Consider the following 27,330-nt stretch of genomic DNA (forward strand, 5'->3'; position numbering starts at 1 on the left):
TCTCAACAGATCGTCAATTTTGGTGGTGGCATAATAATCAGGGAACTAATTGACGCTGTCTCTGAAAAGAAGTCTGAAGTTAGTAAGTATTGAAATTTTGTCTTTTAGGCCTCATAACTATACCAAAATAGCTAATTGACGCTTTTTACTCGGCCTCATAGCTGCAGGAGTCTGCAACGCCGTCGGCGTAGGTGCAGTCCTTACGGTGGCTTGGGCAGCTACATCGGAAATTACGTCCTCGGAATCGACAACCTTATCTCCGTAAATCTCGTGGACTCTCAGGGTACCATCCACAGAATTTTAAATGGTACTACAAATCCAGAGCTATGGTGGAGCATCCGTGGCGTTGGCGCCTCCTTTGGGGTTGTCACAAAGGCCACGATGAAGATTTACCCGTAATCTAATGATGGGCTATAGTGGACTTGTACTTTGATCTTTAGCAATCATTCGAGAGAAACCATTGAGAAGGCTTTTAAGACTATTATTGCGACGCAGTATGGAGAAAGTATGTTTGTACTATTCTCTTTTGCTTTGTTCCACCGATGGGATATCCGTCGTTGGTGGTGGTTCTTTGGTTTTATGGACCTAAGAGTCAAGCAGAGAAGGCATGGGAGCTTATGCTTGATCCGTCACTTGATCCAGACTTCAAGCAAGCTGTAATTATTCCCGCAGACAGATTGAATGACAGCGATGACGTCGGTTGCGTGATGGGCTCGAGGAGACCTGGTGTAGGAATGCGCATCAAGCGGCTGAATACAGCCGCATTCTATGAAATTTGGGATCTATGGCTCGAATTTGGGCAGAATGAAGGTGCGGAAGCGTCAATTATCTTGATGGGAAGGTTCTCGAAGAAAAAATCACTCGAGGCTTCGGATGATGCGACTGCGTTTTCGCATTTCCATCGTGGGATTGTGTATGAAGTGTAAGTGGCCCCCCTTTCCCAGTAAATATACCAATCTGGTTGGAATATTCAAAAAATTCGCTGATAGGTTCTCATGATAGGAGGGTGGCTCCCACCTACACAGATGAGAACTTAGATCGGGACGCAACGGACTTTACAAGCAAAGTGCGCGACATCTTAGCCCAAAAGTGTCGCGACCTAGGGAAAATTCGCGCTTACCCAGCAGGTACTGGATTTTATGAGCCTCTTGAAAACATCTTTGGCGGTGAGGTGCGGGTTCAAAAATTTCTCAGTATTAAAAGGAAATGTGACCCAGGGAACTACTGGGGCATCTTCTTTGATCTCATATGATTCATTGTCGTGTATCCGACTTAATTTCTTAACAAGAGACCTATATCTTTCGTTGGTCGTCTTGGTCGTTGCCGTTTATGTGCAAAATTGAATCTATGCGATCAACCACAACTTGTCTCAGTACTCTTCTCCTCGTTAGTAGCCTCCCTGCCTAGGCGCCCTCCATCCAGGATCAAAGCTTCATTATCGGTCATATCGTCTTGTACTACCCTCCAGCTACTCCGTAGTTTTTTTCCCCATTGGCCCAAGTCGCCACTAGGCTCTATATCGTCTCCTTCAACATCATTCGTTCCTTTCTGTGGTTTCCAAACCGGCTTTATCAACCCTTTTGCAAGTAGTGGATTCTTTGAGAATGTTCCGCTGCTAGTTGTCGCTGTAATAGGGATTACTTCATCTCCTTCCTCTTCCTCGGGCTCGATTTCAAACTTTGGTTTCTCAATAGCGCCCATTCGTTTCTCGACCCTCTTTCCTTTCAAGTCGATGGAAACAACAACTGATCTCTTCTCCCACTCATCCCTATTCTCCCATTCAAGCTCCCTCATCTTCCTCTGTTGTTCTCGTAGTTGCAATGCTCTCTCCTGAGGCGTTGCCCACATGTTTACACCAGAATCAGGGGTTTCCCAGTCAGCAGCTTGATCTATGATCTTAGTTCTTTTAGCTGAGGAACTCTGAAACCCTAGTAATTTGTCTCTCTGTTCCATGGCGCTGGCCAGCGCGGCAGATGATCCCGATGCGGATAGTGTAGGTGTTGGGCTAGAAAGATGGTTAACACCTCCAGCTGATGGGTTTACTTTGCTAGCATAAACAGCTGTAGTCTTTGTCGTTTCTGCTTTCCTGTGGCCTGCGTTATGTGCGATCTGTTTCTCTTTGCTTTGCTCATCACGAAGAATACGACGCATAACTTCCATATCCTCGGATGAAATGAGGTCGTGACCACAGAAGGTACAAGGCGCGAGACCTTCCTTAATGCAAATAATCTTCCCACAGTGGAGGCAGTTGGGAGCCGCGAGGAGAAGTTCATGTTTTCGGCCGGAGCAGTTGCAGCGGCGTTTCTCGACGGGGAGTGTGTGTGTATTTGCGAGAGTTGGATTTGTTTGTAGTTCTAAAGATCGAAGAGCTGAGGAGACGTCTGAGAGAGTAGAAGATGGAGCTCGCATTGTAGTATTTGCTGGGACAGATACAGTCGCAGCCTTGGGTTTGGAAGCTTTCTTCTTGTTTAGAAGGTCGGAGGTTAGCATGCCTTGCTGCGCTGGTTGCTTCTGGGGGGGAAGAGCAACAGGAGCAGCAGGGGTAAATGCAAAGGCCGCTGACGGTCCTGTTGGTGGATTCGGGGTAGTGGATCGAGATGGTGTTTGAGATGTCGGCTTAGATGTAGGACTCGAATTCGAGGCCATCTTCTTTCTTGATGTTGACATGTAATCGTCCAGGTCCTCCTTCTTGTACACTTTCCCAGCCAAATTTTCAGCGGTCCCCGAGAAAGTATTCTCTACTTTTCGAACTGGTGGGAGCTTGTTTAGAGGTTCTTTCTTCTTTGTCCCCTTGCGGTTCGACCTTGGAGGGGCATTAGAGTCGTCTCGGGTATTTGATTGTCGTGGCTTAGATATTGAAAGCGCAGCAGAGAATCTCCGCCTATTAAATTCTTCAATAAAAGATAAACGTTCTGAAGAAGACCCAAGGAGATCGGTGAAATGAGTCGCGATAGCAGATGGGCTCGAAAGGTCCGGTGAAGTCGCGGCATACGATATCACCTGTCGGAGTTCATCTTCGGGCAGTGGGAGTAGATTAGAGAGCCTGGGGACCGCCCATGATGTCAAGTCAGAGGGGTTAGCCATTTTCAGTTTTAGATGAAGCTTCTACCAAGCTTGGATGATGGAGATGCTAGAGTAGGAGTATCGAGGATGGAGATGGTTCAAGTCGGGTGGACGTTGACTCTTATGCTGACTAAGCTTGTTGCATTTTGAGATACAACACAAAGCCTTTGTGTGATGTTACAGGTCTCTACGCCAGATGTTTGGCAAAAATCAACCGCGAACTACTTATGCCTTCGACATTACAGCTACTAGTAAGTTTCTGATATTTGGTATTCATGGGCCTGAAACTGATTGAATTATAAGACTTAAATACAGGAATATGGTTGAGGCAACCACTATTCAGAGTAGCTAGTAAAAGTGCAGTGTGGACGTGATCGCGTGAAAGAAAACAAACATGATTCAGTTGCAGAGAACCAGGAAAACATAAAGAAAATTAATCAATGTAAAGAAAACCCGTGTTACCCATAGTGAGACAAAGAAGAAAGAAACCGATAATAGAAAAGTTCTCCTTTCAGAAAAGTCCAGTGCTTGAGCATGATGAATAAAAGGAAGAGTTGTGAACAATACAATCAATAAAGAGAAGATGTAGAATAATGACGAGCCTTGTCTCATTAATATCCACGCCCACCTCTCATATGGCGACCATACTCGTCCCAAGGATCGTGGTCACGGTCACCCGGCAAAAGGTCCAGCCGATAGTCTCCCAGGGCCTATTTGGACTTGTTGGGATTTTCTTGCCCGTGTGTACCAGAAAATTGGCCTTTTCGTCGTCCAGCCCTTGGTTAACACCCAGATGGAAAGGCAGTTCGTAAGCTAATTTTGCTGCAGATAGGTAGCTGGCGCTTATAGCAATATCTCACGGATTGCTCAGCCGAATGGTATAGCCCGAAAACTCATCACAATACATAATCGGATCCATATTTAGGCCGGGATTATTTCCATCCGTGCCGTAAAATTGAGAAAATGCTTGTATGTTACAGAGGAGACCCTTTGGTTTATCGCTGTTAGAACCGTTAGAACCGGATTCTAGATCTGCTTTAGCCAGATTGGGATCGTCGGCAGGTTCGTTGGCAGATAAGAGAGCAAGATTAGCGTTTCTCTGCTTTTCGGATAGTTCTAGCTGGTCGAAGTAGTAAAGAGAATTTTTCATTGCCTTTCTTACTTTGTACCATTTAAGTGAACTTGTGCTGTCAGAGGCAACTCTTTTGGGTCATTCTTGCCGTTTCCTTCGATATCCCAGTTGGTGACGCAGATTTACCGCTTTTGCTCATAGTATATCTCGTACTCTTTGGGATCCACGGCTGGGGTGTATGTTGTGGCAGCCCGATTTAAGTCGGTAGGCGCTGCGGCCACGCTGGTTGTGGCCCGTACTGGCTACGTGAGGCCAGTCGTGGTAGAGACTTGGGGCTGAGGCTGAACATTATGTTAAAACTAATATGTTTCTTCCTTATATAATGAATTCGCGAAGATGTTTTATTCCTTATCAATGCATTTGTTAGGCTTGGGATTAGGCCCACTCCGAGCATGAAAGTCACGAAGCCGGATCAATATCTCGTCTTCATGCTGTCAAGATACGAGGTGTAAAATTAGAAACTCCGATCTAGAATCTCATCGGCACAAACTTAGTAACAATGTATGTAAAAAGGGTTAATCCGTCGATCGATATGCCTATATCCGTAGTGAAGAAAGTCTTCGTATAGATATTGGAAGATATAACTAGCAGTTTGAAAGATATTCAAAGTCGCAAACCTACCGTAGGGTTCTAGCAATATTTATGCAATAAACGAAACTGACTTCATTCAAGACAACGTGACACTTTCTCGGACAAATATATAGGCCGAATCATTGAAATGTGCCTCGTGATCCTTTGATCATAACAAGCGCATTCGGGTACAACTTATGGTCGGGTTATGACGATAGCGGCGAACTTATGCAGCGCAGCAAGCAATACGGGTGTGAGTTGTCTACAATGTGTTAGTCTAGACCAGCACTAACCGCATGATATATTTTAAGTTAGGATTCATCGAATTTGGCTTTGGGAAATAGAAGGACAACTGTCTTTCGCCGTCCTTAGCTTTTGCCATACTTTCGGATCTTTGGTGAATCTCGAGATTTAGTCGGGTTCTTTCGTTTACTATCCAGTAGAATGGCTTCGATCCGAAGAGATGGAAGATTCCAACTTTCGTAGCTTTGCATTGAAGACTGTTGCCGAAAACCAACATTACAACTCTCACAGGCACAGAGCATAGATTAGCAGCCAATGGACTAGCTACGGTACATGTATACATTCATGTCTAGCTTGTAGCCACGCTCCTTAACTATGCTAGCATTCATGCCATAATATTGCGGCATTCTGAAAGAGTGTAACTGAAGTTGGACATGGCCTACCCCCAAATATCTGTAAATAGTCCGGAAAGTACGGATGTCAGCAGAGTTGACGTTTGAAGGGCAAGTGGAATTCATGGCAATATGCTGTGTCGACTTGGGTATTTCCTCGATATTACCGGTAAAATCACTACCTCATCTTCTAGAGGCCTTCAAGATCAGCTCCAATTCACTAATGCGCTCCCCGTGGGCTAGAACCCGTCGTGTTTCCAGAAAGTACTGCTGTATCCTTTCAACGGCATACGTTTTATCAAGATGATTTGACCAGACTTATATTAGATAGAATGATTACGAAATCATTTAGTCTTTCATATTCATGAATCCATCCCACAAGCCTAATCCTCCCCGCAGATCATAAATTCGAAAAAGAGGATTTATTCCGAATTGTGATTGTTATTCCTATCATCATTCTCTCATTCCTCTCCTTCTTCCCTCCTCCAATAGATGTTGCCATTCCACCAACATCATATCCCCGCTTCACCTTACGCACAGCATACCGACCATTCATTTTCCAATTATTCGGAATAAAAACTTCTCACAGCTTCCAACCCTTCGCCACGACTTCCCTCCCTCTGCTGCTTCATAACACCCCCCTCAAAATCAAAATAATCCCCATTCCTCGTGCCTCAGACTCCCGTCTTCCAAACCCTACTGTCCTCCTCGCATTACCAAACATCAGCCATCTCGCCGTTTCCGCCCGATTACGGCTCCGCTGCGTGAGTATCTTAAAATCCAGGTTGAGCCTTTCTTCAAATGCTATGTGCGAAGCAGAACCAGCCTTTGCATTTTACTGGCGTATTCAGCTGTCCCTGGGGTTATGGTGGGCTGGTTTTCGACTTGTAGACGGGATGGGAACTGGTAATATTTGGAAGGCGACATTAGGGTGTAGTATGTACGCTGGAGTTTTTGTAGTGATTCGAAGAATTCGGGGAGTGGGAGTCTTCTACTTCTGTCCCACGAATTTTGGCGTCTAAATCGTGGGCAAGCCTGTGTATAAATTTTATTAGTTTGTACTGCGCTGGTCTCGTACACAGTGCCGGCCCCAATGATCTTGATAAAAATTGAAGCTGGTTAAGGAAGAGTAAACCTACTCGTGAAGTAGTACTGTGATCAATTGTAAAAATGATACACGGACATCCCAGTGAATCCGAGATCTCAATTCGATCGCGATAAATTTGACGCCTCCATGCACCAACGGAATTTTGAGGGGTTCAATCTCTACTAAAGCATTCACGCTCAACTTATAAAATCCCATCAACAGCTGAACAAGTCTCGCCAGTTTGATGAATATCTTCTTTCTTTCTTCCAACTTCGGGCCAGCTAGTATTTCAATCCATGAATATCCATAACTACCCTGCTTACCAATGATAATTTGACGGTTACATGTCGCTTCAAGACACTGCAAGTGACCGGTGCCATTTAATACTGCTTGGCGAAGTTCGGCCAGAAGAGAGAGTCGCCGGGGACTATACCTCTTCCTAGACAGGAAAAGCAGTTTTGGGGAGGTTCTGATCTAGTTGACGGAACAGAGGTTTCTGGAATGTTCGAGTTGTTTTCTATGTCTGCCTCGTACCTAGACGTTACAAAGGAGTCTTGCATCTTGAAACTAGGATGTATCATAGAACACGTGCTGCCCCTGACCTATTGATGGTTAGTAAGATGTTCAAGATGGTTTGCTACCTTATTTCGATATGCGTTCGAGTGGATCTAGGACTAATGGCTAGCAAATTGGTTGGTGCGAAGTAGAGAGGAGATGGAAAGTCGTGTTAGAATATCAATCTGATCTCTGAAACAAGCAAGTTAACTGTACTTCCACCCGCAAAAGAGCAGTATCGTGTTTTCCTTGCTTATAATTACATGCTCTTCATTTAAACGTTTAATTCAATTCAAAATGCAACTAGCTAGGGATTATTTGATTGCACACAGCATACCCCATTATTTAAATCTTTACACAACCATATGCACGATAGGTGTATCAAGATACATTTACCTCTATAATATGCATTTGAATTAGAATATCCTAACGTTTTAATTTTTAACACTTCTTCATAAGTGTTTATAACTATTTCAGCCGTTTGATCCATCATTCAGCTAATGAGACTCGTGGACGCAGCTAACCTAGGAGTTAAAAGGTATATTCACTCCATACCACCTACCTAATACAATGAAACGCCCAGTTTCTGTGCCTCAATTACCCCGCGCCTAACCAAACTTTTGATGCCCTAAGTCGGAAACACGAACGGCGTTTAACTACTTAACTACATACCTACCGTACGGGGTTTTTGCAAGCTTTGTGATCCCTTTTAAATTTTTAGACGCTTTACAAAGTGTTTAAGGCATGTAAACTACTTCGAAGACTGCTTTAAGACGGATTTTCCATCCCAGAAAACTTAACTCTCAGTTTCCCCGCGGCACATACCTAAGTACGTATCTATTTGATTTTATCAATACTCATCTGGTCCCAACTTTGCCCGGCCGGGCGATCGCAAATTATTCGATCATGGCTGCATTAATTCGAAGCCAACATGCGCGACCCAACAGAGCCAGGGCACCTATAATCACTCTTCCTTTGGAAATCTTTTATCAATTTTCGGAAATCAAATCTTTCCGTGAAAGCTTGCTCAATCTAAGACTTACATGTCGAAAGCTTAACAGAAGACTTCGCGATCTTCATCTCGGCCACATTTATGACACCCAAACTATCTTCCTCACTCCAATATTTCTACAAAATCTTTTGGAAATATCTAGAAGACACCCCGGTCCACATTTAAGAGCCCGTCACATCATCATAAGTTCTAGCGTTCCCCATGTCACAAAAGTTCGGGGGGCGCAGAACCTGCAAAGAGGGGTTCAGGATGATACTGAATCTACCGCTGTGGTCCCGAATTTCAGTGAGGCGAATCCACATACCTTCGTTCGTATGGAATGTTTGGCATACGACCATACAACCTCCATGCACCAAATTCGCGATGGAAGACATAGCCCACCGGTGAATTTACTCGCCCTGGTACTTTCGTCATTCCCGCACGCCCAATCAATTCTATTCCAAGGCCATCATCCTCAACCTCTATCTTCATTTGAGTTGGACACCTTTTATCCTTCTCTTGAATTCGGACCGTCCAATCCGGCATCGGCCGTGTTAAGGAAATGTGCAACGGACTGGCTGCACCAGGCAGAAGATTTTTCTATGATATGGTGGACAGTGATGCATTCGTTGCAATTATTTGATTCGAAGAAGATTCAAACAATCAAGATGGACGAGAGACTAAAGCGCGAACCATACTTGCTGGGTGATCAAAAAGTCATAGGAATAGACCTTAGCAGGTTCCACACGGTTTCTAAAGAACCTTCCGCCCTTAACATACGTGAATTGGATGTTTGTTCCATTCCGATGACCTACAGTAACGAAAATTGTGAGAGATTTAGTAAATGGCTGGGTACTATCGGACCACGGCTAGAATATCTAAACCTAGACCTTAACCGCCCTGAGCGATTCCTCCTCCCAACATCCCTCAAACTATCCAATCTCAAAGCTCTGAGGATATCATACGCAACCATCGACTTTAATAACTTCAAAGCCTTCCTCAATCACTCAAGACTCACACTAGAAACTCTAATACTGGAAAGATTCGAATTCGTCAACAATAACCCCGAAAGATGTTTCCAGTTCCTAAAATACGCCCGACAAACCCTCTTCAACCTAAAATTCTTAATGATGGATATAACCACTAAGCTTCATGACCCCTACTTTGGTATTTATATGACAACTCACGGATGGGGCCCCGCATCGATTGCCAACGGCGGAATCGAACATTCGCATAAATACGCAAGTTTCTTTCTACAAAACCTCGCTGCACAGATTGACGCGAATTACCAACCCGAAGATTTATGGGACTCCCTCGCAAACTTAAGAACCCAGGATTATTCTGGCGCGTTGAGAATAAATCATTATGACGGTGTGGACTACGATTTCGATAGTGAGGACGATGAGGATGATAGGGATTATGTATATAACCCGTTCAGAAGACATGAAGAGGATGATGATGACGGTACGCTTGGGGATGGAGATGGAGATGATAGTGATTATGAGAACGAGGCCTGGAACTATGAAACGGACGATGAGCTTGAGTATTGGTCTGATTATGAGTCGGACTAGGATTGGAAGCAATATTACGTTATCAATATACACCTCCTACTGTGGTGGAAATAGGTGGTCGCAGTGTTCTGTTGCATTTTTGTTCTTAACGCATCTTGGCATTCTTGTTCTATAAATTATGTTACTGACGTTCTTTCCACAAATCTTTCCTTTGTCCAACAGCTTTCCCTTTGTTATTCTAAGATCGCATCTTTGTCTTGTCATATATATATATATTATTATTCTCAGTCTCTCAGGTCTTTCTATGCCTACACATCCTATTCTCTGCATACTTCCTGCGTATAGCTGATGGGGCAGCTAGATTGCTACTTGGCTCCCAGAGCCTACATGTTCACTTCCTCACAGTACTAGCTCAGAACCTCAACTACATTCTTCATAATCTTTTTGTTCGCTTCGTGTAGGTACTCCTCATTTTGCTGCTTTCATACATTCTACTACAACTACACTAATTTCAGGTGCTGGCATGCTGGCAGCTGGCGTCGGGACTAGATTTCATGTAGTTTAATTCACCTACACAATTTTAACGCTAATTAGCCTCGTGGTGATTATTTTTCGTCTACCTCGAGCTCTACAACAGCGAATTCCACAGTGGTAACAGATCGATAGGAATTACACGTTTCTATAGAGATATTTTGGTAGTTAAAGAGTATGATTAATTCTAAGGCCACGTGCACAGACCCCAGCAGTGGTAGCTAGTTGACTGGACGGCTACCAGCTACTCATGATGATCACGCGGGTAGTTAGCTGACTGATGCGCTGCCTTTCCAGGTAGAATAACCACCGTATACATGAGGGGGATACTAAAAGATTTCCCTGGATGGGGAATCCGGCCTTCGAAGCAACTAAGACTACTCTCATACCCAATTAAATCTCAACCGCTTTGTAAATTAAATACCTTAAGATTTCAAAATGGTCCGAAACGGTGTACTAAAGGATAGATACCTAGGTACTTGGTTCTAAATATAATTAATTATTCTGAGAAGCATGTATATTCTATATCTAATAACCTCTTCGAATTAGAAGAGAAAAGGAACAAAAACAGAAGAAAAAACCGAGAACCCCAAAGCGCCAGGTATATCATTTTATTCGCATTCGGTAAAAGAATATTCGGAACCCTCTATCACCAATCTATAAAACACCCATCCATCACTTCATATGTATCCAGCCACGATTTATACCCCACCGGCCAAGTATTCAAGTAGTTTCCTCTTTATCAACCACACTCTCAACCACCCTCCTCAACCCCCCCGCCCACCCAGCAACTCCACTCTCCCGTCTCATAAACCCCACAATCTCCTCTCTACACCCCTTCTTATCCACCCCTCCCTCCAAAAACATTTCAAGCATCCCTCTAACCCACTCCTTCTGCCCATCACTCGTCCCACCATCCCCCGTCTTCGGAAGTAACGACTTATTTATCCTCGTCCGTAACTGCGTCCTTTCCGTCTGAGATAGTGTAGATGGAAGGTTGTAGAGTGTTGGGAGGAGTGTTGATAATGAATGTCCATTCCCTTCTCCTTCTTTTATTGTTTTTGTGGATTCTATTGTGGTGGTGGAGGTATCGAGGGGGGTGGTACGGCCGAGAGGACTAATGCCACGTGACCCGGTGGTAGGAGTTATATTTGAATTCCGGGAAGTAGAGCGGGAGAGGGAAGTAGGTGAGGGTATGTAACCAGCCGGAAGGTCGTTCCAGTGTTGGTGTATTATTCCGGACTGGTGGGATTGTGCTCTGGGTGGTGGAGCTGGTCGCAGCGAGTCCGAGTCCTTTGGAGGGGCGGGAGGAGGGGGTTGGGTCATTGTGCTTGCGAGAGATGCTCCGGATTGTTTTGGTAGTAGGACTTGGAGGTGAGGTTGGAAGTGATAGTGATAGGAGGGATCGGTTGAAGATGGGAGAGGAAGAGGGAGAGGAAGAAGGAGAGCTTGGGGACAGCTTCGGTGTTCGCGACGGTGCCAAGAGTTTTGGAGCTGTTTGGGGTGGTTTCCGAAAAGAGTAGTTTTTGGTCAACACCATGGATATCGGACTGTCTACGAGTCAGAATTTTTGATTGTAGATGGCTGAGTATGCCTCCAATTTCCAGTATATTAGCTGTATATTATTTCAAACCCTATAACTCCATTATATATGTCCTCAAAATGTTGGTATTAACCACAAAATTGTATTAAACTCGTAGAATTACCTTTATCACGCCCTCATATCCCAACCTCAACCTCTAAAATGCCTATATATAAACTTTTACCGCCAAACCTGCTGATCTTACGTCTGGATTCCTTCAAGTCCCATCTCATTAGTCGAAGGATCATTATGTATCGGTACAATTGGGACATCTTGTCTGTTCCTCCCCATGCATCCTGTACGCTATGAATGCTATATTGCAATAACGGGGATAGCTAAGCCGATTGCGATGCTAGCTATTGCTCCACTGCTAAGGTTATTTTTGCTGTTGTTGTTGTTATCGTTGTTGTTTGGTTAGGAAGTTGAGGTAGGGGTATCAGTAGTTGAGGGGGGTGATAAGGCTGTTTCTTCTGTTTGGCTGGGGATGAGAGGGGTGGTAGTACTTTCAGATATTGACGGAGTAGATTCTGGCTCCGAATTACTCTGTACCTCACTACTTGTCACCGGGGTAGTCGCTGTAGTTCCCCCGTTCGTCAACTATCTCCCTATATTAGCCCCAGTCTTTATATTGTACATGATGAAGCGCACCCACCGGCAAAAACTGAAATTTTCCTAAACTAGTAATCCCCAGCCCAAAAACAATAATGGCCCTAGCATTATAATTCGCCTGAAATCCCGTCCCATTACTACTCCTATCATCATCCCACTCAAAGCAACTTATATTAATCGGATCCCTCGCCAGCGGGTTTATGAACGTCGTTACGCAGTTTGCTGTTGTAAATGTTATCCCCGCCGGAGACTTGATCCTACAAAAATTATTGTCAGTAACCACCTTCCTTAACATATAGCATTGCATGGAAGGAATGTAGGAAAGGAATACGAACTCGGGACAACAAACCGTCCCCCTCTGATCCCCAACCCACGGATTCACCCCATTATTTAATATACTCGCATACCCCCGGACATCCCCCGGGCGCATAAAACCCCCAGGTATTGTAGCTAGGTGGACAACAGGTGTTACATTCTCCAGTATCTCTATCGATATTACAGCTTATATACCATCTTGTAAAAAATCTTGAGACGAAGGTGCTCGCGCTGTTGGCGTTATCGTAGAAACGACTGGTTGACCAGATTGAACAGGAGAAACAGTTTGAAGGGGGGTAAAGGGTGGGGCCGAAGGAGGTAAGGGTTGGGACTACTTCTGTTAGATCGACACATATGGCGGGGGTGATCAGGAACAAAAAAAGAAGAAGATTGTGTTTGGGTGTGGCATTTTAGAATCGGGTTGGGCTTGTATGCGTCGACGCCATTGGAGCTACTCGTTTTGGAGGCGCAAAACGTGAACGAGAGAAGGAAAAAGGCCAAGAACGGTGGCGGGGAGCCTCATCTTTTAAATGCATTTCTCCGCTGTCAAATTCATGATAGACTGTGACGCTGTTTCGAAAGTAGCATGGTCTTTGTAACTATAAGTTCAGGCCTACTATATAATGACAGTCAGACCAAGATATATTGACGTGGCTATCGCACACGCTAGAAAGCTTAGCTTTCTTATCACCCACTTATTATTTAACAACCACTGGTATGACTAGGTAATGGTTCGTTTTTTCTGGGAACTTTGGTTATGGTGACTAGGATTGCATTGGACGGATTTCAAATTCGGCTGGTACTTACATCAAGTTCACTATCAACTTCCATTCATACATATAACTGCTGAAGTCGACATGAAATAGAGATATGTCGTATTGTTAGAAGGGGAATTTAGATCTGGAAGAAGATAATTTAATATTGATATATGGCGCTCTATTATGCATCAAACTTTTCCCAAACGCCAAAAACCCCGCTATACAGTACATATATCCTACAAATCCTCGATTATATCTAGAAATAATATTCTATGCAACTTTGCGTCCAACATTCCCCACTCCCTTGCCTACCACTCCCAGACTGATCAACTTCCCCTCATCCATACCACCCATCCCACCCCCAGCAAGACCTTCACTACCACTCCACTCCTTCACCAAAACCTCACCACACCCAAAAGCCTTCCAATCTCTTAGATGGCCGACAAATTCTTCCTCAATAACTCCTTTCCCCACCACCACCCTCCCCACATCCTCACTCCCCATCATCATCAAACTAACCACCGTCTTAACCCCAATCCTCTGAACACACCCTCCCCTCCCAATCTCCTCAATCAACCGTAAAGCACACCCCCTTCCAATCTCTTCCGGAGTTCTAATAGCCTCAGTACTACTCCCCCAATCCGCGCTATATACACAATCAGTACTACTCGTCGCCACAAGACTCATCCCAAACCCCGGTGTTCCTCTTTTACCGCCTTCTGCTGCAGGTGCGTGCGGGACGACTTCGGAGTAGATGTAGATATCGTTTATAAATTGGTTTAGGATTTCGCGGGCGGAGTGGATCATTCGTTGGTTGTTGCCTGCGCTGACGCCGAGGGTGTAGCTTACGCCTCTGATCCTCTTGATTCTTCCTGGATTTCTGAGGTGCAGGGTTGGTGGTAAGCGGATTTGGTGGCCGAATTGTAACATGACTTCTCCGTTGCCGCCGGGTGAACAAGAACGTTTTGTAATCCGACATTCGATCTTTGCGATTATATTGAAGTGGGAGTAGAGTGGTAATATAGCGGTACGGAAGGTATCGACACTATAATCCTGTTCTGTAGCTGCAGTAACACATCCAGGACCGGAGAATATTATATGAAACGGTGATTTTGAGAATGGTGCTAAGATACAGGTTGGCTCGAGGAAGTACGTTACTCCTCTACTCGAAGCCTCAGCAGAAACAACATGTTTGATAACCTTCGACGCCGAAGATGTCGCAGAATTGGGAGATGGAGTATGTCCGATTAGCCCGGGTTTGTAAACTAATGTGGTACCGGTTTCGGAGATTTGGATTATGGACCCGTTTGTGAGCGACGAGAGGAGACGGAGGAAGGAGACTTCGTGAGGTAGAAGACCCGGGGTTAGGGAGGTAGAACGGATCGAGGTGATTTTTATGGGTTTGCCGGTTAGTGTGGATTGAATTAGACGGTGCCGGAGGGAGGTGCTAGTGGTGAAGGTGAGGGTTTGAGTTGATGACATTGTGGGCCGAATATAGGCAATTTTGGTAGCGCGATTCGGGGGTGCGCGATGGGGGTGGGAGGGGGATGTTGGGGTTTAGTTGGTAAGGTTATTGGATTGTCGAGAAGAAGGTTTTGAAGCCGGATATTATTTTTGGAGGGAAGAATTTGGCGACAGTTTGATGACTAAGATTGTTGTATTTTTGTATCACAACACAATAGCTCTCTTCATAGGTCGCAGTAACGGTTTCTCCATGGCAGAGATTTATCTTCAAGTATGCGTCCATTTCTTGTTAATCGGCATCTAAAGTCTTTTGAGCGTTCCTCCATTCTCACTTTCGGTTGGAGGTTTCGATTTCTACCAAAGAATATTTTGGTAAATTATAAATAGGAATAACTTCAGCGACCCCAATACCACAACCGACCCTCAAAAAAGCGGATTAACGTATATATAATCAAACACCCAAAATCTTAAGAAAAAGCTTGAGCGCTTCAGGAAACTCAGTTTAAGTTATCTGTCATGCAAGGTAGGGCAAATTGGTGTCTCGGGAACCTCTGATGTCAGGAAACATAAGCTCAAACTGGTTGGTTCCAACAGATCAAACCCCTAAACTGTGTATCTAGATGTGATATATGCATATATGCCCAAATATTCTATCTGTACCTCTCTAAGCCCTCTGCAATAGCTGTTGTTTACTTGTCTAATGCGGCAATGCGAAATAGAGATATCATCCCCTGCAGCTTCCAACATTGAGTAGCAAAGCTAAGCCACTCATGGAGGCATATAAAAATGCTTCTGTGTCATTCTAACAACGATATTCTTTCAAAACATATATATTGTTCCCGTTCATACATAAAAACATATCTTTCTTCGTTTTATCAGAAAATCGAATACAGTGCGAATAAACGCTTCACACGAGGAGTTCGAAGTCACACAGCTGTACAGGAGAAGGACGATATAACTCGCCGACATGATATATATGCACCTGTATCACCTTCTCAAACTGTTAGATGTAGTTGCAGCAAACCTAATGTTGGGAGATGCATTTTTCTAAGCATTTAGAGTGAGGCAACTCAGCTACTCGTAAATCAGTTCAAAATAAACCCTTCATGCGTGTTAATGCGGCACTGTGACTAACTAGAGTAGACGAAAGAGTCCATATTATTTCTAACAAGCTTAAACCTGAAACTGAATGTTTATAGCGGTTAAATATCCGAAGCTACATCTATCAATACTCTTTCCTTTCGTCGGCCCGTACTGTAATTAGTTGGAGATCTAGTACCGTTATTGGCATGTATTTACTGTGTATATGCCGATTATCATGGGAAACCACGATAAACACAATATCGCTACGCCACCGCTTTTAAAAGGTGTCAATGCACTACCAATCATGGCTATACAGGAATTTAAGGTTCCCAGCTCTGAGCCATTGGCCTTGCAATGCCAATTCACTCCCAATTATATATACTACAAGCTATACCCATGAGCTTTCCTCTTAAGGCAGACTTATAAGTAATCCCACCTGTAGTATTTAATCACCAGAATCCCCCAAACAGTTATATATACTTAAATTTCAATAAATTATTATAATAATGTATGTCTCACCTTTCTTCCCCCTCCCTCCCTCTTATTATCCTGCCCCTTTCCTTCAACCCAACCCCCTCGTCAGCAAACCTGTAGACCCCCTCCAGAATAGCCATCTCCCCACCCCAGCCCATAACCCACAAACTCGAACGCCGTCCCTTCTGGCCCGTCGGCTCCGCGCACGACTTCCCCATCCACTGCGACGAACCACGCGACGTCTTCGATCGAGGACCCGAACGTCTCGGCAACCACCGAGCCGAACTCAACGACGCAGTCAACGGTAGAATCATTAGAGTCATATATGCAGAAGAATGGAATGAAGATATAGAAGACTATCTTAGATGGATGTCGAGCACTTGTAGTGATTGCTAGTGTGATGATGAACAGGATTATGCGCTGGTTAATGGGAGAGGACCCGATCATTTATGCGATGATGAGAAGTTGAATTTGTGTAAACGCTTTTTTTGGTAAGATTGTTACCCATTAATTATTATATACCTTGAGAGTTTTCTAACTCATCTATGTTTTATTCTAGGATGCTACTACTCCGTTACCGCCCCCCAGAACCAAAAGGCACAGTCATCTCCCTCTGGAACTACTTCGACCAATGGGAAAACGAAAACGGCAAGAAGTTCGATTTCAAGTGGCGTAACAAGGGCAACTACAGGAACCATGGGCTACTCCCAAAAGATCTGGGTCCTGACGATAGACGTATAAGAACTCGTCCGCATACGGCCTTTTAGCAGATGGTTCCTGGAACTAAGGAGCCGTATTATTTAGAGGGGCCGAGTATGGGATTCGTGGGATCCTAGGGAGGCTGTTGTTGATGATTTGAGCAGGCTTAATGAGGGGTTGGGTTGGGTTTAGGAGTGGGAGTTTTTGGAAGAGGGATGATGGGTGGAGGCGAGGGGTAGCGATGGAGTTAAAGGTGTAGAGAATGGTAAGCAATAGGATATTGTAACGCTAAATTAGGACTAAATGGATCCAGATCTTCCTAAATATTAATAAAGTCACCTACTTTCCATTATACATTCGTAAATTTCTAAGTTACGAATATTGGAGGCACCCTTTAACCTCTCGTAGTTCGGAGCTGTGGGTATGTGATTATTCATCCAGATTATAATCAAGACATTTTCTCGTACCCAGAATCAAGACATAGATATTGACCGAAACAAAGAAACTTCAACGGCGTATCAATATCCCTACCTCGCCATAAACCAACGTTTCCTAAACCCTGATCCCCGGACAGTGTGTGGTGTAGGGGTCCTTCGTAGTTGGTGGCGGAGAGAATTATTGGCAGGAGTATGTTAGGCTGAGAGAGTTCAAGGGTCCTAATATGAATTGCATGCAGTTAAATCCTGTTCGTAGAGTCGAGTTTGTAACATCGATTTATAGTTACCGTTATGCATCTCCTTGCCGCAACCGCCAGTTTCATGGAAGGAAGCAACATTGAGGTCTCTCTGCAGCCCTGTTAAATCGGAATACGGGCCAGTAATACAAGGACCTTTTGTTAATATCAACTAACTATTCATTAGATCCTGCTAAATACCCAAGTAAATATTTATATACTATCATACACGCGAATAATAATAAAAAAGGGATAAAGAAACGAATAAAACAACTTCTATACACGCTCCGGTGTTAGGCAGTAAGCTAATATAGCTTTAAAAAAGGTAATATAAACGAAAAAGTAAAAATATAGACGAAGGTATGTAACGACCGAGGCGCCTTTTCCAAACGATGGTAAATAATTCGTAATGATAAAAAATAAAATAAAATAAAAATAAAATTATTAGAAACGAACGTATGTAAATATGTATATATAATCTGCTCCACAAAGCTCGCTCAAGCATACCGCATATATGGCGGTGGCGGCTCGCTAGGAGTATATTCGTCTTGCGGATACCCAGTCGGACCATAATACTCCTGCATAGGATATGGCTGCTGTTGTTGATATTGTTGCTGATGTTGTTGAGGAGACGCATACTGCTGGCGCTGTGGTGCCGACTGTTGTCTGGCAGGATTTGGAGGTCCAAACGCTGAATGAGAAAATTGTGGTGGTTCATGCGGTGAGTAGTAAGGCTGCGATGTCGCCCCCCAGCTGCTACATGGTTCATCTCGTACTGGATAGTGATATTGCAAGGGTATCGCGCTTGTGGCGCTTACATTTGCGATAGCGATTGCGCTGGTGATAGCACCGAATGTTGCTCCTGCGGAACTTCGTCGGATTTCATTGTTGGCGATGGGAAAGGTGCTTCTGGCGGGTGACCTTCGTTGAACGCCTTGTTCTACTTCTTCCCGTGTACGGCGCTGAGGACTTCTTGATGACTCCTCGCGACCGCTGCTTAGGGAGGTAAGTAGGTTACCAATGCTCCGCGGGCTCCTGCTTCGGGGCCTTCGGGGCTCCGCCGCAGTTGGAGGGATGTCGTCGTGGTAACTGGACACTTGGATCACTGGTGATTCGTAGGTAGCCGAACGCGGCCGGTTTTGAACTTGAGGTCGAACTAACAGGTTTCTAGAAGAACTAGCGTACGCTTTGAGACCCTCGAGCCGGGCGGTGACGGCTTGTAGAGATTCCCTCCATCGAGGGTGAACTGCGACTACACTTCTTATCCAATCCAAGAGCTCGGGGCAGCTGTTGATGAATGATCTAGAAAAGGTAGAGTCGAACGCCTGACCGGCCTCGACCCATGTCGTAGCGTTTGTGGAGAGGAAGAAGGTTATCAAGGCGGAAACTAATTCAGAGCCGTCTTCGGTCGTCACGTCGCTGACTTTTAATAGGTGGTGTACTAAGTGCCGTGATGAGTACTCGAGGCAGAGGTACTTTGAACGAAGATAGACCTTCGCCGCTCCAGCCTCTGAGCTATGAATCGCGGTATATTGGTATGTCTCGGAGTTCAAGGAGTCCTGGAATTGAGAAGAAGATAGATATCGAACGCAGCTGAGTGCTAGTCTAGTCGGGCCGTCGGTAAGTTGGAACTGCGGGTTCTCTTCCATGCTCGTTAAGAGGATATAGTCAGCCAGCCGGTGGTGGAACAGCTCGAATTTCCCGTCTAATGTTGGGAACACCAAGAATTCAGTGCCGAATCGAAGAAGAAACCGGGATCTATCAATGCGTCGATGTTCATAGTCTAGGAAGGAGCCGTCCGATCCAAAGTGCCTGCCAAAGGGGAATGATCCGACCGACAATGGTTCCATGCAGAATATCGTCCACTCGAGAACTTCAAGTGTAAGCCGCCGCTTCGACTCCGGCTTTTGCCAAATCTTCCATAGTTCCTGTTTCACCAAAATCCTAATCTCCATTGGGATAGTGGTAATTGTTTCCCAGAACCTACCCTGGACTTGTGCAACCTTTAGGTCAGCCAGTAAGGCTGACGCCCAGAGAAAGTTGCCATCAGACGCAGCGATAACCTTCGCTACGGCTTCGGTAAATCTTTCAGATGTTCTGTGGAATCCTTCAATCTTTCTGACTTCGTCCTCGACGAAATACCTCAGGTCGGCGGAGTACACGCCTTGTTGGGGTGTAAGTCGAATCACAGGATAGAGGCCATCGGGATCGAAGGCGTCCGGTCGCATCCGAGAAGAAATTAGCACGCGAGTCGTTCCATCTGCAACAGTGGGAAGACCTAAAATTGCCTCTAGAACTTCGGAAGGCTGAAAGCATTCGTCGATTCCGTCAACTACTAGATACGTCTTTCGGTTTTTCAATACCTCCCCGAGAAACTCAACTGCCTGGTCGAATGCTGGTATTTGGGATCCATATTTCGAGTAGGTCTCCCATCCTTGAGGCGCATGACCACCGGAAGTTGGGTGTGATCTGAAAATTTGGAACGCTAGACTTTTGATGAAATCGATTGCCTGAGGGGCTGGGTTGAGTTTATTGGCTCTCTTTCCAAAAATGTAGGCGAATGATAGTTTCTCTGAGTGGCAATGGATTTCGACGGCTTGGAGTATTAGAGAAGTTGCTACACTCTTTCCGACCCCGGGTCGATCGCATAGCCAAAGTACAGCTGAATCTGGACTGTTAGATTTCACCCATCTCGTAAACTGCCCGTCGACAGTGACGAGCCATTCAAATGTACGGTCCGCTCTCGTCTTTTGTAGCTGAAGGCGTTCCAATTGAAAGTCGATAGGAGTTAACCATTGACGAAGGAGATCTAACGACAAGTCAGCACTCGTTTCGACGACGAGCGGCCTCTAACAAAAGACATTTTAAACAAACTTGGATAATCCAGAGGAACGGAAGCAAACATCGCTAGACTAGCGTCTGTCGGCATTGAAGATTGTCGATGTATTGGCGAGAATCCGGAGAACGCAGCGGATTGGGGACCCGTCGTAACGGGAGTCGGAGGGAAGAATCCACCTTCATCCCCCGAACTCCTAGGTCTTTCCCCCCATGATGGTTCCCATGTCGTATCAACCGATGCGCGGCGTTCGGTTCCAACACGATCCAAATCTGAGCTTGAGTATGAGTGCCGTCGCTCTCCGCCGTATGGTAAATATCCATGGGGCAAAATTATTGGCGTACCAGATTGGGGAGGAGATATATTAGAAAAGCTCATCCCGCGACTTCCTATAGTAAATCAGTTTAGCATTGTCTGGGTTTTAACCAAGTATTAACTCAGTATTATTTTTTTCAATGTGTCAAAGACAGGGAGGGTAGGATTGATATGATAAACAATGGAAGGAGCGGAAACAGTTCGGGACGATAGCTTATAATATCCCCACACTTACCATGCGATGAATGATTAGAAAGCAAAGGTCTCGCATTCGGACTTCTTGACTGGCCCGCACCTCCTACGGGAGATATTGGCGATATATTGTATTCGCGCATGCGAAAATAGGGATCTGTGGCTGAAGAGGGACTCGGCCCCCAAGTCTGTTGCCGAACAGCCATCTTTCTCAGCACGGGTTCCCTGCAACGCCGGCTGGGAGTTTGAAACGTAAAAGAATTCGGCAGTTCCCTCCGATTTATAAATTCACTGTGCAGCGAGCTGGTAAGACTCCAAAATTGGAACTTGTGGTTTTCATTAGGTCTCGTATTACGAGACAGGCTTACTGAGGTTGGTAGAGTGAAGTTAGCATGTGCGTGCTCATAAATGATTGAAAAAAATGTGGTTGTAACAGCTCACAGGAAAACGCCTTATGAAACTAATCGAAGGGACCTGTTTGGGGCGGGAGGGTTGCTTACCTTAGTTACTACGTGCGCCTGCGGAGAGAGGGATTGTGTGCTTTTAGTTTGTCGAGTTCAAGGGATTAGAGTCTCAGAGCTGGTATTTGGAACGTAGAATACAACCGCTAGTCAAAAAAGTAGCGAGGGTATGGAGGTATAAGTTGGGTGTAGGATAGATATCTCGAATTCCAACGTTGAGGAACCAGGACCAGGAGAGGCATGGGAGCCGGTAACGATCACGAGGGCGTCTCCGAGAACATGTACCAGCTCGCCTGCAGACCCCCAGGAGCCACGATCCCAGATAATGATAGATCGGCCGACAAGCTTGCCCGTTTCATCGAACCGCGCTAAAATGAATAGGAGGCGAGCCCCAGGTCTGTGCCAAGCAAGCAGTCCTCTTTTCGGATGAAGTTGTCGAAAAAGAGACCTCGCGCAGCAGCCCGCAACGAGGGATAAGGGAAAGTGCAAAGCAAAGCTGGGCGCAATGGACCGCTGCACGGTTTGTTCGATATTTAGTGGTTGGACCGTGGCTGATGTAATTCCACTTGGGATTTGGAATTCTCATTTAGCGAACTCGACTGCCCTCGCGACTTCTGATGCATGCAAGGGTGCAGTGGCATGGCATATGCTGCAGAAGCTGTCGAAGCTGCCACAGTCAAGGTCTTCATTGGCACGGCTTCTCATGCGGTTCTGGTTGCACTTCTCGATTTCGACATCTTGACCCGCGCGGAGTGTCTGCTCCTGCTGAACGATGTTAACCCGCGCATGCAGTTATGATTCTCGCGACGGAACATGTTCCGAGGTTTTGGTGCTGTTGGGGTTCAACACAGGGGCTAAGACTTCACGATGTCGAGGCTGAGCCTACTTGGACCAGCCAGGGCCACCGGGCTGTTCACGTCGTGTAGCCAAAAATATCTGTCATCTCATATAACTCCCAGATTATTATACATACTCGCATTGGAGAGTAGTAAGTAACTTGCTCCCACGGGAATTACCCGCTAGTAACAACGGTTAGCTTAATAAACCAGTAAATTTTCTACGGGGCATCAGTTGTCAGCCCAGCATTAGGGCTGAAAAATGCATTGCGACTTCGACTATATTACATCTGGTACCTCAGCAATTTGATAGGGTCATGTCCGCATCGATGCATCTTATCCTAGCGGTTCAATCTGGGAATGAATACGGATTCTTGCGCGGGCTCCGCCTCTATAGTAAACCAGGTACTCGAACTCGGAAATAGGCAGCATACTAACTAGCAGAGCAGCCGAAATCTTGGTAGCAAATATAGAGCAAAGCGAGATAGAAATTGCGAAAAATTAAAGACTTCAGTTGCAAATCCGCCAAATATTTCGGTAAAGCTCTCGCCTGATAGAATATACCATGTCAATTGTCCTGTTCGAGACCAAATATATTAACTGGGTATAGCCCTCTGCAGAACATGCATGGTGTTTACCTAGTCGAATCCACATTCTTTGTTCTTCGAATTATGAGTATAAACTCCAATTTATGTAAGCATAATACTTCATCTTATGCCTGACACTAAGCTGCTAACGAGAGTTCTCTATCCCCTCCGAGACAGCCAAAGTTGATCTTGCATCTCATATGATCATTAGGCCAAGATTATTTGTCATCCACATTAGCTAACCCTAAGACCATTTGCCGATAATCGGATCCCGAAAATATAGACGAGGTTCACCTATCGATCTAGCAATGTATTTATCCTTGTTAAACTATGATCTAAAGTTAAGGTCATCTAAATGGTAGCTTGGATACAATTGCCCGAATCTCTGTGGTACACATACAAACGGATTCGATACAGCTAATACATTGCAGATATCAGTAAGGTTTTAGAAATCGAATAACCCATTACCCCAAGTACTAAAGTCTGTTTTATATTAAACTGTTAAGTAGTATGATTAGTAGTTATGCAAAGGCAAGCTTAGTAAACCGCTAGAATTGCAATTGAAAGCTCCCTTCTCAATCGGTGCCGGAAAAGGTTTTATATCCCGACTCTCCCGCGAGTTCAAGGAATAACCAGCATGGCGATCGATGACAGATGCATGCCATGGATTACAATAATTCAGTCGGGAGCGGCAAACTTATTTGAAGGGAAAACCTCGTTGTAATTTCGTATAACCCCTTATCAATATGAGCCCCACATTGATTTCATCCAAAAACTTGCAACTGTTCGAATCTCGAGATTTCCTGTGGGTACTTCCTTTGAGTGGCAGGTTATCTCATATGTCTGTTGTAGTGGGACCGAATTGCACCCTTGTTCGAATTCTGAAACGTTCAAACTGACAACGCCTCGAGGCCCCTTGGTGCACAACGGTGCGGAAACACAATTTTCAACTCCCAGTAAATCTAAATATAAATCCGCAGCGGCTTTTTAGAATTCCCGAATATTCATCGCGGAAAACCGGATCTGGTTTTGCAAGGGTCCTGTAACACTAACAGGCTTCGTACGACGTCCCGTCTTCAACAATGCAATACGGTTTTTGACTGTGACCACATTTTGAAACGAAACCTTCAATTCGAATTCACAATACCAAAGCCATTTGTAAATGTCAGCTTTGCGTTCTCGAACAAAAATATTAGTAAGTTGCACGCATGAGTTGAAGAGCTTGCAAAGGATTTTACTGGCAAGGTCAAAGATTTTTTTGATAAGATCCTACTTAATCTGACTAAAGAGCTTCTAATGTGAGACTAGTATTTGTGCAGGGCAACCTTGCAAACGCATTCTTATCTGCCAGGACCTTCCAAACCAGACACCGACACAACAATGCGGGCCTTAAATCCGCCAACATCGGATGAACTTGTCTGCGCTATCTAGTGATTATTATCTCATCAATCCGCTTGGATTTACCTGTTACGTGAAAGTGCAAAAATGCCCTGTTCAAAATATCCATTTCTGGTCTGACAGCTGGCGACGGGTAATAACGAACCTTCCCGGCAAACACTATATCGAAATCTCAATTAATATCAATACCCGTGCGGTCTTCTCAGGAAAAGGGTCATTATAGCTGGCGATTCGAAAGTCGCCGGCGCATGAGCATTTTCAAGCCTATTCAACTAATAGCTTTGGAGCTAATGCACAAGCTATCTTCCCCGCACTTCCGGGGAAATTCTTTTGACCTACTCCGTAATGACGCAGATGTCACCACAATGCTTTGCATAAAGAATTCTCGGTAAAGTTGCATTTTTTCAACGAATACTAGAATGCGGATCGAGCATGCAAAAATCAATTGGAACCGTTCTGGCCACCCAATTTTGAGACGAAATTAATGAAGGGGTATTTAGTACTTCTTATATCATCGATTACCCTATAGCTTTTAAAGTTATCGTGCCTCCCTGAACAATATATTAATTTCGGACTTAGCTCATTACGCGGCGAAAGTGTCGGTGTGACTTTCAACCCACGCCTGTGCTGCCAGGATCGTAAAACCGTCCGCACATACCGATCAAGCTAGGTGAATTTTTTTCTCCTTCGGCATTACGAGGAAGCTTTCTAACTTGGTAGCTAGCAAGCTAGGAGGGATTACCCGGCGATTGGTTACATGGGAGCAGTTTTGGAGCTTACGTTTGTGGACGTCATGGTTACTTTGGGAGGACAATATCTGGAGCAGGCAAACTCCCTCGAGCTATATAAGCTCTATGAGAACCTCATCCTGTAACTTTATTTCGGCATTCATACTACAATCTACCAATACCAACGCAAACGATCCCCCAAAACATAACTTCTACTTAATTTCAACTCAATAAACCCCTTCAAATAATCACAATGGTTACCACTGTGGGAAAGTGCCACTGCGGAGAACTCCAATGGGAGGTCACAACTGAAGAGACTCCTGTAATACTGGCATTCTTAACTCCATTCATGATATACGGGAGACTAACAGATTGCTGACTAGGTCCACATTCTCTGCCACTGCAGCGCCTGCAAGCTTATCGGCGGTGGTGACTACACCCTCAACCTGATCGTTCCAAAGGACAACTGCAAGATTACCAGCGAGACTAAGCCAAACGTCTACACCTACAAGGGTGACTCTGGCAACGATGTTCAATGCTTCTACTGCCCAAAGTGCACTTCCCACCCATGGCACTACCAGGTAAACCCTTCTCATATGGTACCATCCTGATTGTGAACGTCTATACTGACATTATCCCGCGTACCCCACAGACCGTCAACACCAACAACTACGTCGTCCGCACTGCCCTCCTCGAAGGTGCCGATAAGTTCGGCGTCGCTGCCGAGGTTTACATGAAGGAAAAGTTCGAGTTCCAGCCGAAGATCGTTGAAGCTGCTTTCGAGACCGTCCCCCCATCTTAAATTCCGATTTGAGAATACAAAATCTATCCGTTCTGAGCTATTTATAACTTGTTGGACGATAGAAAAAAGCATTTGGCGGAGTTGGAGTTAAAAAATTGTTTGTATTGCGGGTTTGAATACGGTTGAGATTGAGATTGAGATTAAGATTGAGAGCGAGAGTGTTAGAACGGGTACTTGACTATTTTTTTAGTTAATAGGAATGAGAGACGAAACACCCAGTGGCGGTGATAATTATGATAGCAATCAGAATTATTAATACTATTGATTGAAAGTTTTCAATAACGAGAGAGCTTCAGGAAAATCGATAGACGGTTTAAATTCGTACGTATGACGACATTAAAACTTCATATTACTTAGCTAGGTATCTACCGGAGATATAATCCGTCTTGGTCTTTGACTTGTCTCACTAACCTTATAACGCCACCACCTCACCGCGGTATAGATTTGCTTCACTGAATTACTTATCTATCAGAGATATTATTAATCTAAATTACACACTATATACTACTTAGACCAGCTATTCATCCATGATATCGTATTCAAGAGCCAACTTCCAGGCTACCTATGTATACATACTCGGCTTCATTCCCGGTCTAGGCGGCCCTAGTAAATCCCTTTGCGTTAACTTCCTAACCGGTGTAACAACTGCCCTAACATTCTTTACAGGGGTAGCTGATTTCTTAACCTTCCTACTACCAGCTACACACTGAGAAAACCACTGATTCTGATACTCGCACACCGATCCATCCGGACAATCCGAAGGACCATCATAATTTGACCCGCCACATTGTCCCCACAACGTCTGATGACCCCGTCCTTCGCCGCCCTGCGCTGTATTCCCATTGCCACCGCCGCACAAAGGCGCATCTCCAGGTGTGTGCGTATACGGCGCAGGATAACACAAATTCTCCGGCGTAGCTTGCCAATAAGGCTCATTATTTGGTCTAGTCGGTGCACACATGGCATATTGACCAGGCGCTTCATATCCATCTGAGGTTTTGCCCAGCAGGAGTCGCCGGCGTCGCATCCCTTGGCGGATCCGAGGAGATCCCAGCAAATACCACCGCATTGACGGTAACGACCTGTTGCGCCAGGTGTAAGGGTGCTTGCGCAAGCCCAGTATTGTGTCGCTGGTGGAAAGGTTAGGGCGTAGGAGGGGGTGGGGAGACATTGGCTGTACCAGAAGTTTCGGCAGGCGCAGCCGTAGTCTTGGGGGCACACAGTGGCGGTCGTCCATGTTGTATGCACCAGCATATTAATATTCGAACATATTCTTACACGCAATAAGTTCCACGTAGATAGAGAGAATACATACCACTACCCGCAATAACTGAAGGCTCCGTAAATCCACCACACTGCCCGAACGCAGACGCTACATCTGTAATCGTCATCGCCCACCTCACAGTACAAATATCGTAAACCGTGCCCGGATCAAACTGCGCG

The 27,330-nt window shown here is 45.0% G+C and overlaps 9 protein-coding genes across 9 annotated transcripts; 3 read left to right on the plus strand and 6 right to left on the minus strand.

Moving 5' to 3' along the window:
• Positions 1-542: 542 nt before the first annotated feature.
• Positions 543-1,252, plus strand: DFL_009294 (uncharacterized protein; the record flags this gene model as incomplete). The annotated part of the gene is made up of 2 exons (XM_067639157.1): positions 543-922; positions 1,003-1,252. 2 exons carry the CDS (start codon positions 543-545, stop codon positions 1,250-1,252), a joined length of 630 nt encoding a protein of 209 aa, XP_067486974.1.
• A 101-nt stretch (positions 1,253-1,353) lies between these two features.
• Positions 1,354-3,084, minus strand: DFL_009295 (uncharacterized protein; the record flags this gene model as incomplete). The annotated part of the gene is made up of 1 exon (XM_067639158.1): positions 1,354-3,084. The coding sequence occupies one exon, from the start codon at positions 3,082-3,084 to the stop codon at positions 1,354-1,356; it is 1,731 nt and encodes a 576-aa protein (XP_067486975.1).
• Positions 3,085-8,701: 5,617 nt separating this feature from the next.
• DFL_009296 (uncharacterized protein) lies at positions 8,702-9,604 on the plus strand (the record flags this gene model as incomplete). Its single annotated transcript, XM_067639159.1, has 1 exon — positions 8,702-9,604. One exon carries the CDS (start codon positions 8,702-8,704, stop codon positions 9,602-9,604), a length of 903 nt encoding a protein of 300 aa, XP_067486976.1.
• Positions 9,605-10,798: 1,194 nt separating this feature from the next.
• Positions 10,799-11,401, minus strand: DFL_009297 (uncharacterized protein; the record flags this gene model as incomplete). The annotated part of the gene is made up of 1 exon (XM_067639160.1): positions 10,799-11,401. One exon carries the CDS (start codon positions 11,399-11,401, stop codon positions 10,799-10,801), a length of 603 nt encoding a protein of 200 aa, XP_067486977.1.
• Positions 11,402-12,071: 670 nt separating this feature from the next.
• DFL_009298 (uncharacterized protein) lies at positions 12,072-12,696 on the minus strand (the record flags this gene model as incomplete). The annotated part of the gene is made up of 3 exons (XM_067639161.1): positions 12,072-12,254; positions 12,310-12,523; positions 12,602-12,696. The coding sequence occupies 3 exons, from the start codon at positions 12,694-12,696 to the stop codon at positions 12,072-12,074; spliced, it is 492 nt and encodes a 163-aa protein (XP_067486978.1).
• A 913-nt stretch (positions 12,697-13,609) lies between these two features.
• On the minus strand, positions 13,610-14,821 carry DFL_009299 (uncharacterized protein; the record flags this gene model as incomplete). Its single annotated transcript, XM_067639162.1, has 1 exon — positions 13,610-14,821. One exon carries the CDS (start codon positions 14,819-14,821, stop codon positions 13,610-13,612), a length of 1,212 nt encoding a protein of 403 aa, XP_067486979.1.
• A 3,408-nt stretch (positions 14,822-18,229) lies between these two features.
• On the minus strand, positions 18,230-20,946 carry DFL_009300 (uncharacterized protein; the record flags this gene model as incomplete). The annotated part of the gene is made up of 2 exons (XM_067639165.1): positions 18,230-20,541; positions 20,607-20,946. The coding sequence occupies 2 exons, from the start codon at positions 20,944-20,946 to the stop codon at positions 18,230-18,232; spliced, it is 2,652 nt and encodes an 883-aa protein (XP_067486980.1).
• Positions 20,947-25,338: 4,392 nt separating this feature from the next.
• On the plus strand, positions 25,339-25,887 carry DFL_009301 (uncharacterized protein; the record flags this gene model as incomplete). The annotated part of the gene is made up of 3 exons (XM_067639166.1): positions 25,339-25,407; positions 25,469-25,666; positions 25,738-25,887. The coding sequence occupies 3 exons, from the start codon at positions 25,339-25,341 to the stop codon at positions 25,885-25,887; spliced, it is 417 nt and encodes a 138-aa protein (XP_067486981.1).
• Positions 25,888-26,449: 562 nt separating this feature from the next.
• On the minus strand, positions 26,450-26,914 carry DFL_009302 (uncharacterized protein; the record flags this gene model as incomplete). Its single annotated transcript, XM_067639167.1, has 1 exon — positions 26,450-26,914. The coding sequence occupies one exon, from the start codon at positions 26,912-26,914 to the stop codon at positions 26,450-26,452; it is 465 nt and encodes a 154-aa protein (XP_067486982.1).
• Positions 26,915-27,330: the final 416 nt, after the last annotated feature.

Source organism: Arthrobotrys flagrans (assembly GCF_004000055.1).
Source record: "Arthrobotrys flagrans strain CBS H-5679 chromosome Unknown unitig_1, whole genome shotgun sequence".
Taxonomy (NCBI): domain Eukaryota; kingdom Fungi; phylum Ascomycota; class Orbiliomycetes; order Orbiliales; family Orbiliaceae; genus Arthrobotrys; species Arthrobotrys flagrans.